This window comes from Saccopteryx leptura, chromosome 2, assembly GCF_036850995.1.
Source record: "Saccopteryx leptura isolate mSacLep1 chromosome 2, mSacLep1_pri_phased_curated, whole genome shotgun sequence".
Classification (NCBI taxonomy): domain Eukaryota; kingdom Metazoa; phylum Chordata; class Mammalia; order Chiroptera; family Emballonuridae; genus Saccopteryx; species Saccopteryx leptura.
Genome location: NC_089504.1, coordinates 172299459 through 172317038, shown reverse-complemented (window position 1 = coordinate 172317038; position 17580 = coordinate 172299459). Strand labels below are relative to the sequence as shown.

At 42.7% G+C, this 17580-nt stretch overlaps 1 protein-coding gene and 1 long non-coding RNA gene across 5 annotated transcripts in view; one reads left to right on the top strand and one right to left on the bottom strand.

Moving 5' to 3' along the window:
- PPM1H (protein phosphatase, Mg2+/Mn2+ dependent 1H) overlaps positions 1-17580 on the bottom strand; it is a 373609-nt gene that overhangs the window by 24632 nt on the left and 331397 nt on the right. For 2 of the 3 annotated variants that reach the window (XM_066369324.1, XM_066369321.1), the window contains one exon: positions 5300-10032. The exons of the other annotated variant lie outside the window; for it this stretch is intronic. In XM_066369324.1, coding sequence (XP_066225421.1) covers positions 9885-10032 — 148 coding nt within the window. In that variant the 3' untranslated portion in view covers positions 5300-9884. Of the gene's footprint in view, positions 1-5299; positions 10033-17580 lie in introns of those variants that run through there. 3 annotated transcript variants of the gene reach the window in all.
- Positions 1-17580, top strand: part of LOC136395124 (uncharacterized) — an 86163-nt gene that overhangs the window by 43392 nt on the left and 25191 nt on the right. The window lies entirely within an intron of this gene.

Below are 17580 nucleotides of genomic sequence, written 5' to 3'. Positions count from 1 at the left end.
GGGTTAATAATCTCCTTCTTGAATGTTTAAAATTTTAACTGTTTTGAATTGGTGGCAGATTATATAACTGATGGTTTCTGATTATTAAGGAAATATAGTATCGCTGCCCTGATGCATCCACCAACATTGTGGCTAAAGGCCTTGAGATTGTCTTAGTAACAAAGATCTGTCAAATTTATAAATTACCCTGTTTATAACTCAACACAACAAGATAAATGATTACTGACCCTATTTTTTTCTTATGATATGCCATTTGTCTTCATTAATATGTGACATTCTTATTCATTCCACTCCAGAGAGGCAAGATCATGCCATATTTTCATGAGTTAATTTTTCTGATCAAAATATAAAGCTTGAGGAGATAGATGGTGATGGAGGGAGACTGGACTTGGGGTGGTGAACACATATATACACGTGATGTATTATAGAATTGTGCGCCTGAAACCTGTGTAATTTTATTAGCCAATGTCACTCCAATAAGTTCAATAGTAAATGAATGAATGAATGAATGCAAGCAAGCTTGACTTTTAATGCTTTGTGACAGATCCTAGCTCAGGTTGTCTATGGCTTCTTTTGTGTAACAAAGTAGAGTTGAACAGTTGTGACACAGTCCAAGTGGCCCATTAACATTTGCTGAACCATAACCTAAGAATTAAATAACCTTTGGGTGGGCCTGGTGGATGATATTCCAAGAAACATATATATAATAATGATAGCACTTATCTTTTTCATAAGTATAAGAACAACCACAGTGTTAATTTTCCTTCAAACTCTACTGTGCAATTGGTAAATTGGCCACATATCCCATAACTTATGCTTAAGGCTTCCAGGATTAGAAATTGCAATTTTTGTCCTGACCTGTGGTAGCGCAGTGGATAAAGCATTGACCTGGAAGGCTGAGGTTGCTGGTTCAAAACCCTGGGCTTGCCTGGTCAAGGCACATATGGGAGTTGATGCTTCTTGCTCCTCCTCCTTCTCTCCCTCTCATTCTCTCTCTCCTCTTTGTCTCAAAATGAATAAATAAAGAAATTGCAATTTTCCACCTAGGACAATGAAAATAGATTTCACAGTTCTCCAGAATCTCATCCCAACTTTTTTCACATTGACCAAACTTAATACACAGGAGATACCTAATTTATAGGGGCTAAGACTATTTTCAGGTTCCACAACTTTTAGTCTAAATCAGAGATGTCTTCTTACTATAATACTAGTCAGGCTTAAAGGGTGTGAAATGACTTGGTTGGGACATTCTGCTGCTACAACTTCATTTTTCCATCCCCATGTCAACTGTTCCTCCCCCTCCACCTTACAACAGTGCCTTCTGAACCAGCTCATCTACTTCTACTTTTCACTGATTATATTTGTAAATACAATTTAAAAAGAGAGTAAAAGAGAAAACTTCAATTTCTATGGTTCTTTCAGAGGAGGGCTATCCTCCAGGTCTGCATTCAGACCTTTCGAAGCTCTGTCCAAGTGCCCCTTACACGAGCAATCTGGTCAGACCTGGAAGACAGTCAAGGTGCACCTGGCCCATACCTTGTGTTCATCGCATGATTAATCTTTTGTAGGCAGCCTGAGTGGAATTGATAAAGCAGAGGAAGTTAGCTGGCTGGACCATTTCATCAGAAGTACAAGACAAGAGACTAAAAATGTAGAAAGATGTATAGAGATCAACAGTCTTTACAAGGCTCTAATTACAGCAAAACCAATTAAGAAGACATACTAATTGATAGAGAATTTCAAAATCACTCTTTGGTGTGTCATTTAATTGAAGGAAAAAACTGGGATGGCAACAAGTTTAAAGTATTTTGTGCCCAGAGATTTTTAAATGAGAATTTTTAAACAATATATGATACATGTACATAATCACAATTTAAAAGTTATCTTGTTTTCCCTGAGATATAACCTAACATTTTCAAGCAACACTTTTAGGAGCCAAAGAATGACTTGCCTCTCCCAAGGGTCTTAAGTAGTACAACTTGAGATGGTCCCATCATAAGTGAGGGGTTAAAGGCCTTTTTTACCCCTTTATGGATGGCCCCCATAGCTGTAGTTTTCCTGGCTTATTAATGAGCATTGTAAACTGCATGAAGAAATATAAGCATAGGTGTGGAGAACTCTTACTGAGACACCAATGCAGCCATCAATTAAAGTCTCCGCATTACTATTTTTTCTTCATTTTAGTCCCTCTACCAGGTGCCATATGGAGGATTATTTCCAAAGTTACATATGTACTTTGTCAGTGCCATTTTCTTCTCTTTTTTAAAATTTGATTTTAGAAAGAGAAGAAGGCAAGGGGAGGGAAACATCGTTTTGTTGTTCCACTTATTTCTGCGTTCATTAATTGATTGTTGTGTGTCCTGACCGGGATCCAACCCACAGCCATGGCATGTCAGGATGATGCTTTCACCAATGAGCTACCCAGCCAGGGCTTCTCTTTTTAATTTAAAATTTTAACTACTTTACCCCAATTCCCTTGAGCTAGGTTATCTGTTTTAGTTATCTATTGCTGTATAATAAACTACACAAATATTAAAACAAAAACCTTTTTTTTTTACAGAGACAGAGAGAGAGTCAGAGAGAGGGATAGACAGGGAGAGACAGTCAGGAATGGAGAGAGATGAGAAGCATCAATCATTAGTTTTTCGTTGCGACACCTTAGTTGTTCATTGATTGCTTTCTCATATATGCCTTGACCGTGGGCCTTCAGCCAGACCGAGTAATCCCTTGCTCAAGCCAATGACCTATGGTCCTAGCTGGTGAGCTTTGCTCAAACCAGATGAGCCCACACTCAAGCTGGCGACCTTGGGGTCTCGAACCTGAGTCCTCTACATCCCAGTCCGACGCTCTATCAACTGCGCCACTGCCTGGTCAGGCTAAAACAAAAACTATTTTATGTGCTCACATTTCTGTGTGTCTGCCAGAATTTGGGCAGGGCTCAGTGTGGATGGCTCCCTCTGACCTGCATTGCCTGTGGCCTCAGCTGGAATGGCCTGAACACCTCAAGTGCTGGCTGGGCCTCTCTCTTTTGTTACCACCTGGAATGTCTCAGGTGAGGCTTGAGGATCAAAGATGGCCTTACTTTCAATGTCTGGGTACTCTGGTTATCTCCCTGGTGGCCTCTCATCATTCAGTAATCTAGTATGACATTTGTAGGGTGGCTGGCTTCCAAGAGTGAAAGCAGGTGCTCCGAGGCCTCCAGAGATCTAGGCTTGGAATTCTCAAAGTCACTTCTTTGTATTAATCAGAACAAATCATAGGCCAAACCAGATTCAAGGGATGGAGCAACAAATGCCACTTCTTGATGGGAAAAGGAGCGTTGGTGAACAGACATAGGAGGCACTGTTGGCAGCCACCTTTGGAGACAATCTACCACAGCTTCCATGGGCTAATCTGATAAGATAAGCACTGCTCATGAGAATGCTAGAAGACTCCTCTCATCTTCAGGAATCTAATCCAAGGGTTGACTCTTTCCATGAATTTGTACGGCTAAATGGGGAGGAGGAGGCATCATAAGTATTAGGGTACAAGTGAAGGTGAAAAGAGTTGGGAAAGTTTTATAATAAAATCATTCTTAACATGAGTATTTTCTATCTAGTCAAGTCTTTTGAACCAAGCTTCAGATAAGCTAGAGCAGCTTTTAGCTTTCTTTGTGAATTAATACTTTTGATTATTTTTAACATTGTATTGATATTTTCTAGATTACTTTTAACTTCCTGGACTCTAGAACTAAGTAGAATTAACATTCTTTGATGTCTGATCTCACCTATTAAGGTTACTTTATAAGATGGCACATTTTATTAACACTTTGTAATACTTATAATGTTTAAGTGACTAAGGAGAGTCTTGACTTACTACCTTCAGCAAGGATATACTTAAGAATATCACTTAGTCAATCCAACAAGAGGACAATACATTTGTAAATATTTGTGCATCAAACATAGGGGAACCTAAATATATAAAGCAAATATTAACAGACCTATAGGGAGTAATAGATAACTATTGGGTTGGGGAATAAGTTCGTAGCGTTTTTACCGAAGACTTTTATTTAAACAAAAAACAATAATTATACAATAAGTTAATCAATTATATATTCGCCGTTGCTGTTTACAACCTCTTCCCACCTCTCGACCAATTTGTTGATGCCGTTCCGCCAAAAATCGCCTGGTCTGGTGTCAAAGAAGTTGTTGCGCCAGTTTTTAAGGACCACTTTGTTATCGAAGGTAACGCCCTTCATATGGTTTGACAGGGAGCGGAAAAGATGGTAATTGGTCGGTGCAAGGTCCGGAGAATATGGCGGATGCTGAAGGACCTCCCATTCGAGCTCTTGGAGTGCGGCTTTGATGACTTGTGCAACATGGGGCCTGGCGTCGTGAAGGAGTATGGTTTGACCATGTCGATCAGGTCTTTTCAGTCGAATAGCCTCATTCATGCGATGTAGCTGGGCGATGTAGAGCTCCTTGTTGACCGTGGCATTCTTTTCGAGCATTTCCCAGTTCTTCATCGAATTCAGAAGGCCTTCCACTGCGGCACGTGTCGACGTCAAAGTCGCCATTTTTGAACTTTGCAAACCATTTCCGTGCTGTAGACTCGCCTATGACACCTTCTCCATACACGTCACAAATGTCCCGGGCTGCTTCAGCAGCTTTTTGACCTCGATGAAAAGCAAAGAAGAGCAGGTGTCGAAAATGTTGATTTTTGCCTCCTGGGTATTCCATTTCTAAGCCTCAAAACTAATAAAAAATTAAATAACTCAAAAATACAATTAACATAGTTTTGTAGAGCTCTTAAGAAATGTACCGCCAGTGGTTTCCTTCATTGCACTCTACTTTAAGCAATTAAGCAAGTAGAAGGGGGAAACCCCGTGGGGCAGTAAGCAAAGGGGCGTCCTCGCCGCCTGCCCTGGGTAATTCAGTTTGAATTAGCAGACACCTTTGCACAAATCATTTTAATTACAATTTATAATATCTAGAACAGCGGTCATTTCGTATGACCACCGGACTTTCTAGTATAATATAATACTATATGTAAGTCATACCTCAATAAAATAAGGAAGAATAACTTTTGGGAGTAATATCCATGGTCATTCCTCTGGTGGCCTTGTTAAAATGTGCAACCTTTACTGCTGTTCCTGTGAAGATTATAGTGGTGGCATTCATTCCCTTTGATTTGCTTTTGAGTCTCCTCACAGTTGACAACTCCGTATTAGATCACGGCATTCTCACTATCATTTCATTACCTGATATGAAGAAACTTCACAGTGAATTAAAGAAATGACACAGAAAGGTTTTACTAAAGGTATCCTATATACATATATATTTTATTTTAAAATGTCATTAAGTATATACATTTCTTTAGTTTTTCCGAGGGAACATTGAACCTAAGTTTCAAAACACACAAAATAAATCCCCAATACTAAACAGTTTTCACTTTTGGGTTACAGAAGTCAAGTTTTCACAATCACAAAGCATAAAGTACAGGGTTCTGAAACCACTTTCAGGCAGATCCCTCTCATTTGCTGCACGCAGAGCATTTTGGAAACCTAGACCCTACGATACAGTCCTTACAAATGATCTCCATGATCTCCACTGTGGACCTCCCTTGGCCCCCAGAAGAAACAAAGGAAATGGAAGCAAAACAGGAGTAAAGGAGTAACCTCAGGACTCCCCAGACAAACACAAAATACTATGGAAGGTTGGAAGAGGGGAGGACACGAGATTCTCCTTCAAGTACATCATAGTAGAAAACAGTACATATACAGCCTCATTTGGTCACTGTCTGCCTGGTTTTTACATGAACAAAACATACAAGACGCAGAGGAAAAATGAAAGCTATTTACAGACAACATCATGGACTAGAAGTGCAGTACTCCCCAGACTGGCACTCAAATCTGACAAAGAGCTGCCACGATGCTGACATATAAGTCAAATTGGGCTGCTCATGTAGTGTCCTTTGAAAAACCCCAGTGTACTCACACATCACCCACGCAAAGCCATAGATTGCTCAGCAAGGTGGACTAAGGTGTGCAGGCTGCGAAATTTCTCTGCAATTGTAAACCCTCAAAAATCCAAGTTCCTGCCTGACCTGTGATGGTGCAGTGGATAAAGCATTGACCTGGAATGCTGAGGGTACCAATTCGAAACCCTGGGCTTGCCTGGTCAAGGCACATATGGGAGTTGATGCTTCTTGCTTCCCCCACCCCTTCTCTCTCTTTTTCTCCTGAAATAAATAAAGTCTTTAAAAAAAAAACCTTTATAAAAAATCCAAATTCCTAACATATGCTTTTTCCTTTTTTCTTAGATCTGGTAACTTTTTGGGTCAGTCTGGTTGTTCCTTGCATAGACGGTGACTCTCACTGCTTTATCCAAATGTCCCAGAAGGACTAACTTACTGAAAATAGAATCTCATAAAAACTTAACAGCTTCACTCTGAAGAGAGTGAGGCTGCTGAGTCACTTAAGGAAAGGACAGCTCCTCCAGCTGTGCTGGGAAGAAAACCACTGGCCACTCGTAGCCTTGTAAAGAAGGTTGACTGCAAATGAGAAAGGGGATGAGATCAAGAGGAGAATCAGAATTTTAAGGATGTGGGAGAGATTTTTCTAAGTGTTTCCATACTAGTCCTCTTGATAAACCAAAAACCCCTACGTGAATGGCCAAGATCTGAGGCCAAATCTGGGTCTGGGACTCTCATCCCTACCCATCAATAGCTATCTACAGCAGCAGGTCTTCCAGAAAGTAAGCGAATACAAAGAAGAGTGAAAAGAGTGAGCACAGCTGAGTTCATGCAGCCCCAGGGAGGTTTAGGTTGCTAACAAAATGCTAAACACCCGAAATTTCCCAAGGCTGAATACTGTAGAAAAGAACTGAAAGTCCCACATTTTCTGGCTTTGTCCTATTAGACAGCTGAGTCCTTGGCCTCACCCAATTCTCAGCTCTTCCTCTGAGCCCAAGAACAGCAGTTATGTAAGCACCACCACAGCAGAACACACCCTCTTCCTCAGACTGCTGGCACTGCCGACCTCAGGTGTTCCCACAACACAGGTAGGGTGTTGCCTGGAAAACGCTGCAGTGAGGATGGAGTCTGAGTTTGCTCTCTTTAGGGAAGAGAGTGTCACCAAATATTCTACAGAGCAGGGGCCAGCCCAGCAACGAGATTTAGAACTGAAAGAGCCTTTCATTAAAGGAAGTGGCCATGCACACCCCAGGACAACCATAAACAGCTGACTCGGAAAACGAAAGCTTTTTATTAAACAAGACTTCCTCTGAGGCAGTGAGGGCAAGCAGATTTGACTCTAACTCAGATACATAAGATTTCAGAACCACGACGTATAAATAGGTTCTGCGGAATTTTGAGTGTTACCTTTTGACCTTTCCAGGAATGCTCCAGGAGCCAGCCTGGTAAGTAGACAGTTACTGCCCTGCATGGGACTGTGTGCGGCCCGGTAATGAGGCCGGGACTGAGGAAGCTCAACTCACAGAGCAGTATCAGTGCCGGGGTATTTCCTATGAGCATTAACAAATCATTTTTTCCACATTTGATTTATTTACCTCATTTGTAGTTTCCCTCCCCTCCCCAAACAGAATCATGGCTTCAACTAGCTACTGAGATCTTTCTGCTCGAGGGGGCTTTAAAAATAATTCCTAGGTACCTTTCTGATTAAAATCAGTAGGACTTAATGCTCAAGAATTGGATAAATTGAATAAGGGGGTTCCAGAGATTTTCCTGAAGCATGTCTTGGCAGTAAATGGATCAAAGAATTGAGTAGAAGGTTGTCAAGACATCTACACATCTACACCCAAACTCGGATTCTCCTGGCTCAAATAAAACTGGAGAAATTCAAGACAGGGCTTACATAGAAGCCCAGGAAAGGAAAAAAATGAAAGGCAATGGGAACATGGGAGAGCAGTGACTGCTTCTGAGGACAGCTCCTAAAGCTGCTGTGCAGTCCTCCAGGGAAAACTCAAGTTTCCAATCTGTGTGGCTCTGAGGGTGAAGGCAGGAACCACACTGCTGTAGCATGCGTGCACGTTTTTCCAGAGCATAATATTCTGCTAGAAAGCTAAGATTTATTGGAGGAGGAGGGAAGCTGTCAGATGAACACTCCTAACAAGGCTGTAGTCCAATTCTTCCCAGGCAACATTTTCATGACCTCCCTGGGGATGAATTCCCACAGTATTTCACCTGCCAGACTGGACACTGTTTCCATACTGTGGGATGAACGTAGAATAGGAAGGGTCCAGGCCATTTCTAAGAAAATGTATGTAACTTCAGGACTGCAGACTATGAACTATCCAGTGGGACGGTTCCTGTCTGCTCCTGTGGGAAGGGCTTCAGACAAACAAAAAAACTGGAACTCACTCTCCAGCATTTGGGGGGTGGGGGGGGAAATCACACCAATGACCTCTTTATTGGACGTTTAATTACAAAAAGTTGTCATGATGGTGATGATACCACAGGAGCTCTTCAGGAAGAAGAGTTGGTAATTGGATGTTGCTCTACAAGGACCCCCAATGCAGAGAAGCAGTCTAAAAGACAGAAGGGATTTCTAAAAATATTTTGCAATTCCTCCTGGCAGTGAAGCAGCAGGTAGAACTACTCCACTCTGCTGATGCTCAGTGAGGGACACTCAGAGGAAGAGGGACAGTGGGAATTGGGGTCCGAGTGGTTGGGTGGCGGGGACATTTCTGTGGAGAAGGAGCAGATGCACAGCATGAGAATGACCAGCCAACCCAACTCAAATTCCATTTTATCAGATTCAGTCTGTGTGGGCCTTGCTGAAAGACGATGGCAAGAGTAGGCCCACTGTTTCTTGAGACTCTGACACGTGCACGTTGTTGGGAGTGGTCTTGGAGACAGTCACAGCCCATGGAACCTGGATTCAAAGTGGAGGAATGGTCCTGATGTGAGGTATGATGAGCTGACTGATACAGGGACTTCCTAAACAGCCCTGCTAAACACTGCTTATATCTGTCCTCAGGGCACAGCAGGGGCTGGGCTGGGGGTCAGAAGCAACCATTCCAGAAATGAAAAGCCAGATTCCGAAACCTCAAGCCACACAGGGGGGACCCTTAAGGACAATAGAGGAGCTGTTGGTCCAAAGAAATAGCCCAAATTTCATGAAAACACTGCTTTACTGAGAAAATTCAACTCAAGAACAAATTATTACACAACAAAGACAGCACTCTGTCAGCCAGGGCACTGCTCCAGATGGCTGGGGGTGTGGACTGCAGGATATGGCGACAGCCCGGTTTGGACTTTGACACACAAATTCCTCAGCACGAAATTGGAAAGTCCCCGGCCTGTTCTATGGAAACAATTAAGATTCAAGGAATAAAAAAGGAAAAAAAATCCCTGCCTCACCCCATCATCACCATGAAAGAATAAAGAGAGACACATAGACATCATTCCCTGAAATAAACCTCAAGCTTACGAGAAGGCGGGCACTCACACTTTCTGAGGCATGATACCCAATTTTCCAATGCAGCACTTTTAACCCGTAGAGAAAAGAGCAGCTTGACATCAGGCTGAAGAGTCTTCTGCCAATTAGACCTGAAAATGGCCACCCCAGCACTCCAGACAAAATAAATATGATGTGTATACCCAAAGTGAGAAAGGGCTACCTAGGAGGCCTACTAAAGGAAACATAAACACTCCATAGCAGCCTTCGTGTTTTGCTTCTGTTGAGTATCCAGACCTGTTACAAAAGAGGAAACTGAAACTTAAGGATCCTCTTGACGCACAGCCAGAGGCCTTTGGGCAACAAATTCCCCATCTGGGATGGGAAGAGGTGGCATCACCTGGAACTCTGCAGGGCACTTCCCGGCCCTACCCTGCCCAGAGGCATCCTAGCTTTCTTCCTTCTGATCTAACAATCCTGAGCCGTTTCATGACAGTTTGTTCCCATGTATTAAAGGGATGACATATACAGAAATGTCATCTCCTGAGCCCAGTCGGTCATTAGATATCCGCCATCCTCTGTCCTTCAGGATGCCGCGGGCACGCATCACCAGGTCCTGAGCAGCCAGTGTGTACCTGTGCAGGGAGAAGCAGGGGTTGGTTATCAGTGCAGTACCAGGCAAGATGAGGGCTCAGGTGAGGCCAGAAAGGAGGCATCACTACAGCTATGGAAACAATTTTCAGCTTCCCTTAAACTCTCAAAAAACCTAGGTCACATTTCCCTCACATGTGAGACACCTAATGTAAATTATTTTTCACATGGTAGGTGGACAAAGACAGAATGACCTCCTAAATTATTCTGTTGCTCATTCCTCTTTTGAGGTTTTTGATGATGTCAAGGAGAGAGTCTCAGTTTGGTGCTAGTGTACTGTCAACACGGACCTGCTCAGGCTTAGAGTTTTCCCTGGCAAATGTGTCTAGCTAAAAAAAGTACATGGCAAAAATGAGCTTTTATTTTCGGTCTGTTTATTTTTAGGACAAAGAATAGTCATTTTCCATTTATGGTAGGGGTAAATCTTTTAATTTTTTACAGAGACAGAGAGTGAGTCAGAGAGAGGGATAGACAGGGACAGACAGACAGGAACGGAGAGAGATGAGAAGCATCAATCATTAGTTTTTCATTGCGCGTTGCAACACCTTAGTTGTTCATTGATTGCTTTCTCATATGTGCCTTGACCGCGGGCCTTCAGCAGACCGAGTAACCCCTTGCTGGAGCCAGCGACCTTGGGTTCAAGCTGGTGGGTTTTTGCTCAAACCAGATGAGCTCGCGCTCAAGCTGGCGACCTTGGGGTCTCAAATCTGGGTCCTCCACATCCCAGTCCAACACTCTATCCACTGCGCCACCGCCTGGCCAGGTGGTAGGGGTAAATCTTTTAAATAAAGTTATTTTCAAAACGTGAGTTGATTTAAAGAAAACTATTAAAGATATACAGGTAGCAGAGGAATATAGCAAAAACACGTAAGATTTATTGGTGAATGACTGATAACCCTTAGAGCGGGTGAGCTCCCCCACCTACCCCTTATCTATGCCCCCTCTCCCTCTCCTCCTGACCACTGTGAGCAGAGTGAGGGGGCCACAGAAATTTGAACATAAGATTGTTCATTGAAATTTAAACTGTAAACTTAAGCAAAGGAATAGCTATGATATAAGCTGATGGAAAGTATTAATATCTAGAGAAAGACTAACGTGGGAGGTGACTTGGGTGGATTTGGGCCTACGTTAGCCTTGAGGCATAAAAAAACCGAAACAAGACATTGGCAGGTGTCTATCCAAATACTGATCAGGACAGAGACTGTCTTAGCCTACAGACTTAAAGAAATTTAGTTTCACTGGTGGGACCATATTTACTGTGGCTGGATTACTCTCTTAGCCTATGTTATTAAACATGATTCAACTTTATTCTGATTTTATGTTCACCAACTAACTTGTTTATGACCTGCTTCCCTGTGTGGGCCTGCCTTCAGGGAAAGAATGAGCTGATCAATTATACTTTTAAGAATATCAATCAGTTATATTTTTCCATATAAATGTCAACTGACATTTTGGTTTATAGATCAATCTTGTAAGCTTGGTTAAGGTAAGCCCGGGTCTGATAATGAATCTATTCTTTGTATGTTGATTAAACTAGTTTCTGAACCTGAAAAGCTAAAAGCCAGACTCTGATAAATCACCAAAATAATAAATGTCACCCTATAAGGAGCCAGCCTCTGGGCCTTAATGAGAGACCACCCTGATATTACTAGTGGCCTTTCCCTACTTAGGATATTTTTGCCTCACTTTCAGAATTATGAGTTTATGGAATTCAGAACACCAGAAACTCTCCATTTTTTTCTATTAAAACCCTTTATGAATTTACCAATTCTCATGTCAAAAGAGACCTGCATCTAGCCCCTAGCTGCACTGTTTAAGACCAAGGTCTGTAGCTGATGGTCTCTGGATCATTAAGACTCCAGGTTGTACAGTCTGTGGAACTCAAATCTACTTGTATCACCCAGGCAACAGATACAAGGTGGGAAAGCAGAGGCTATTTTATTTCAGTTAATACACAATAAATGCTATTTTCTTCTGGAGGATGGGTGTTAATTGAGAAGGAGAGACATTCCGTTTTTCTACTGGTATTGAGAGAATTATCAGCTTAGAGGTGGGAATCTGTTACACCTGAAGGAAGATATAGCTAATTAGCCCTCTCTAAGGGTTCTTCTGTTGAGATCAGCAAATACATAAAGGCTTCCAAAGAGGTCTTTGGCTAAAGAGATAAATAAATGTTCCTAAATTCAAATACTGCAGCTTGTATACTATGTTCAAAAGCTCTTCTCAGGTGCTCATACCAAGTTACTCTTGGTTTTATATTAAATTGTATATCTGAGATATAACCACATAGGGAAAGGCTACCACAAATATCAAGAGTAATCTGGTGACTGGCTAGGGTGTGGACCTTAGCCTTTAAGTTCAGAAACTTGGCTGAGTCAATATACCAAGTAGATTCATCTGTCAGGGCTGAATACACTTTAACCCAGCTTATGAGCAGACTAGACAGAAAATTATGGCAAACTATGGGAGAAGATCACTGATAATAAAAGAAAAATACTCAACAATGTATAAAAAAAAAAAAGAAAAAGAATTCAAGATAGCTCCTGTGGCACATGCAGAGGTATATAGTCCTGTAGGCCTCAACAGGTCCTGCAGTCAATAGCAATGACTGAGAAATCGAGGTTAAAAAATGTCAAATGGGGGGTCTGGCCTGCTGGCTCAGTGGTAGTGTCAGCCTGGCGTGTGGAAGTCCCGGGTTCGACTCCCGGCCAGGGCACACATTAGAAGCACCCATCTGTTTCTCCACCCTTCCCCTTCTCCTTTCTCTCTCTCTTTCTCTCTTCCCCTCCCACAGCCAAGGCTCCATTGGAGCAAAGTTGGCCTGGGCGCTGAGGATGGCTATATGGCCTCTGCCTCAGGCACTAAAATGGCTCCGGTTGCAATGGAGCAACATCCCAGATGGGCAGAGCATCGCCCCCTGGTGGGCTTGCTGGGTAGATCCCAGTCGGGCACACGGAGGTGTCTCCCTGCCTCCTCCCTTCTCACTTCAGAAAAATACAAAACAACAACAAAAAGTCTAATGAGTTTTATTTAAGTCATGAAGGAGTATCATTCATGGTTAAAGGCAATTCACCATGCTGATATTGCTATTGCTGGTGACTTAGGTTATTTCCAAATTGGTCAAAATTAGCTTTGGTGTTTTAAAAGGCAGCATTACATTACGAAGAAAAGATGATTACCCAGGACACTCATTTCCCTGAAAGCTCTAGGTAATTAGTTTTATTCTTAAAAATGGTTGTTGTCTATTCCAAGATAACTTCCCTTGAGGCTGCATTTCTTTTCACAATCCATCCTGTCTTCCCTTTTGGTGTTGAACTTCCTGAGAAAATGAAATCCATTCTTGCTTTCTTTATTTCTTGCTTTCCATTTCTTCCTTAATCTCTTACCAGTAGGCCCAGCACCCTATTAGTCTGTTCACTTAAAGCTTGATCTAAGGGCATCTTCTCAGTACTCATTCTGCTCACCCTTACTCCAGCACAGATCCTGCTAATCATCTTGCAGTCTGTCCTTAAAGCCTTGTGTCTTTTCTTCTTGAATTCTCCTTCCCTTTGCAGCTTCCATGCCAACGCACACTTCAAGTTATCTTCCCGTGGCTGGGCTCCCATGACACATGGCACAAATTCTTCTCTCCAAAGCTCCTTCCTAATCTCCTTTGTAGACTCCAGTTAAGACTTAGGAAGCAGCCAGTAAATGTTAATATTTTCACTTCCAAGGTGGGTCTTCCCCATCTATCTTCCTTAGTTAATGGTATTCCCAGTCTCTTAGACAAGAATCCATAGTCATCGCCTGACCAGGTGATGGCACAGTGGGTAGAGCATTGGCCTGGGAAGCTGAAGACCCAGGTTTGAAATCCTGAGATTGCCAACATGAGCGTGGGGTCAGCAGCTTGAGCGTGGGATCATAGACATGACCCCATAGTCACTGTCTTGAGCAAGGGGTCACTGGCTCAGCTGGAGCCCCCTGGTCAAGGCACATACGAGAAATAATCAATGAACAACTAAGGTGCCACAATGATGATTTTCATCACTCTTCCTGCCTGTCCATCTCTCACTTTTGCTAATAAATAAATAAATAAAAATAATCCAGTCATTTTCAATGCTACCTTTCACCTTGATATTTTTCAATGATAAAATCCACAAGGCAGAGTAGGACTTCTAAATGTTTTATTATCTATTTTAAGTGTATTTCATTAATGGTACATAGCTAATTTAAATAAAACTAATCTTATAGATGTAAGTTAGATCTTTCTGCCATCATTCATACATGCAGATAGACAGACTTACACTTATTTTGTACCTTCCACTTACTGTGTTTTATTTTTATTTTATTCCTGCTTTCTATCAGGTCAATAGCTTTCTTTAATACCTTTTTCTTCCCTCTGTTGGTTTAGAAGTGTTCGTTTATTAGGTAATCAATATTTATGTCCTCCTTCTGAAAATGAAAGGATTGTAGAATGCCATCTTTCATTGTCCATGTTGCTACCGACTATTTTCATTTCACCTTGTTTTTTTTTAAAGACTATTAGCTTATATTAACATCATTTAAAACGTATACAAGGAAACCCAATATACTAACTTCTTTGCTTTTTTTTTTTGAGAGAGAGAGAGACAGGAAGGGAGAGATGAGAAGCATCAACTCATAGTTGCGGCACCTTAGTTGTTCACTGATTGCTTTCTCATATGTGCCTTGACCAGAAGGCTCCAGCTGAGCCAGTGACCCCTTGCAAAGCCAGCGACCATGAGATCATGTCAATGTTCTCACGCTCAAGCTGGATGAACCTGTGTTCAAGCTGGTGACCTCAGGGTTTCTAACCAGGAACCTCAACATTCCAGGTCAACACTCTGTCCACTGCACCACCACCAGTCAGGCCTAACTTCTTTGCTTTATTTTTTTTTTTCCCTCCTTTTTTGTATTTTTCTGAAGCTGGAAACGGGGAGAGACAGTCAGACAGACTCCCGCATGCGCCCGACCGGGATCCACCCGGCACGCCCACCAGGGGGCGACGCTCTGCCCGCCAGGGGGCGATGCTCTGCCCCTCCGGGGCGTCGCTCTGTTGCGACCAGAGCCACTCTAGCACCTGGGGCAGAGGCCAAGGAGCCATCCCCAGCTCCTGGGCCATCTTTGCTCCAATGGAGCCTCGCTGCGGGAGGGGAAGAGAGAGACAGAGAGGAAGGAGAGGGGGAGGGGTGGAGAAGCAGATGGGCGCTTCTCCTGTATGCCCTGGCCGGGAATCGAACCCAGGACTTCTGCACGCCAGGCCGACGCTCTACCACTGAGCCAACCGGCCAGGGCCTAACTTCTTTGCTTTTTGAAGTTCATTCCTTCCTTCTGGATTTGATTTTCTTCTGTGGAAGTACATTTTTAGTAATCCTTTTTAATAATTAAGGCCCATGAGGAATAAACTCACCCAGTCTTTGAACCACAAAATTCTTTATTTTTGCCTTTAATTTTGGATGATAGCTTTATTGGGTATATATTACTTTTCTTTTTTAAGACTTTATTCATTTTAGAGAGAGAAAAAAGGGGAGAGGAGCAGAAAGCTTCAACTCACATATGTGCCTTGACCAGGCAAGCCCAGCCTTTCGAACCAATGACCTCAGCGTTTCAGGTTGATGCTTTATGTATGCACTATGCCACCAGAAATCTGTCAACTTTATTGGATAGAGAATGCTAGAGTGAACATTATTTTTCCCTCAGCAGTTTGGAGATAAGATTCTATTTACTTCTGACTTTTTTGTTGAGAAGTGTGTTTTATACAATTTGTAAGGAAATGTCTTTTCTCAGTGGTAGGTTTTTTTCTTTTTTCTTATTTAAGATTTTTATTTATTGATTTTAGAGAGAGGATAGAGAGAAACTCAGTAGTAGGAGGGGAAGCATCAACTCACAGCTATTGCTTCCCATATATGCCTTGACCAGGCGAGCCCAGTGCTGGGCAAACAAGTGTGTGAGGCTTGCTTGCTTGCACTTTGCCTGATTGGTGCATGAGCACGGGACAGCACCATGTGTGTGTAGTCTATGTAAGGCTGCGGGTGCTTGCCCTCAGGGCGGCAGGTTGCCTGCCATCATTGGGAGAGGTCATTGTTTGCTGGAGAAGGGGTTCCCTCCCCCACTTCCCTGGCCTGTTTCACTTATGAGTCCTGAGAGAGACAGGGAAGCAGATTGCCCTGCCTGCTTGCTCAACTGCTATTGTGAGACACTAATAAAACAGCATGGCGCACCATCCTCCGGCTCCACAGTTCCTTTACCATCTGCCCGAATCCCTTGTGAACCTGCGTGGCCATGGCCACTGGCCTTACACCCAGGGTTCTGAACCAGCGACCCTAGCACTCCAGGACGATGCTTTATCCACTGCGCCACCACAGGTCAGGCTCCCTGGTAGCTATTTTTAAATTGTTTTCGTTTTGTTGTTGATGGTATTAAGTTCCACTAAGACATAACAGTGAGGATTCCTTTTCCTTTACCATACTTGGAAATTAGTTTAACTTCTTCAAACTGAGAAGATACTTTATTTTGGAAAATTCTTAGCTGTGAATTTTTAAAATATTTCCTCTCCTCTACTATTTATATTTTTTCCATAAACTCCTATTAGATCTTTTTACCTTATAGATTTCAGCTTATTTTCTTTTTATCTATCATATCTTTCAATTCAACTATTCCTGCTTTAGCAGTTTACTATTCAATCCATTCAGTGAATTACTTTATTTCAATGACATATTTTTTATCATTGTGAATTTCTACATTGTTCTTTTCCAAATCCATCTCTTCTTACCTTCCGATTCTATCACAAGTTTGAAGTTTCTCTCAACCTACTCTATTAAGTTTGGGGAGTGTTGGAAGGAAGGTTCCACTATACCTGATTGTTCTTTCTCATGGTGGGTTTGAAGATAAGACGTAGGCTTCTCTTCAGTAGAGGTTAAACATAGTAATTTTGTGCCCTAAGTTATCTATAGAGATTTGAAGATTTGCCTTTACTTGGAGACACTAGGGTTTTTTCCGGCCCTAGAACATGCTTTGTTATTTCTTGGCTTATGACTTCTGTACCGTGTGGGTGGTACAGAAGTCATAGGTTTTGTGGGTGGTACAGAAGTCACAGGAGGTTTTTCTTTTCCTGTGTGAGAGGCCTACCCAGCCAGTTCCCTCTCCTTTTAGAAACTCAGCTTCAGCAGCTTCTAGCCATAACCCAGGTGCTTCAGGAAGACCAGCCTCAACCTGAGTGGGAAATGTAGGGAGAATCCCTGGGTCCTTGTCTTCCAATGCTGTTGCAGGAGCTCAGGCCTTCTCTAATGAGCCATCTGTGCAGACAACTGAAGGGACAGGTCAAATGCTACCTTCAATAACTTAACAGTGAGGCCCTGGCCGGTTGGCTCAGTGGTAGAGCGTCAGCCTGGTGTGCAGGAGTCCCGAGTTCGATTCCCGGCCAGGGCACACAGGAGAAGCACCCATCTGCTTCTCCACCCCTCCCTCTCTCCTTCCTCTCTGTCTCTCTCTTCCCCTCCCGCAGCCAAGGCTCCATTGGAGCAAAGTTGGCCCGG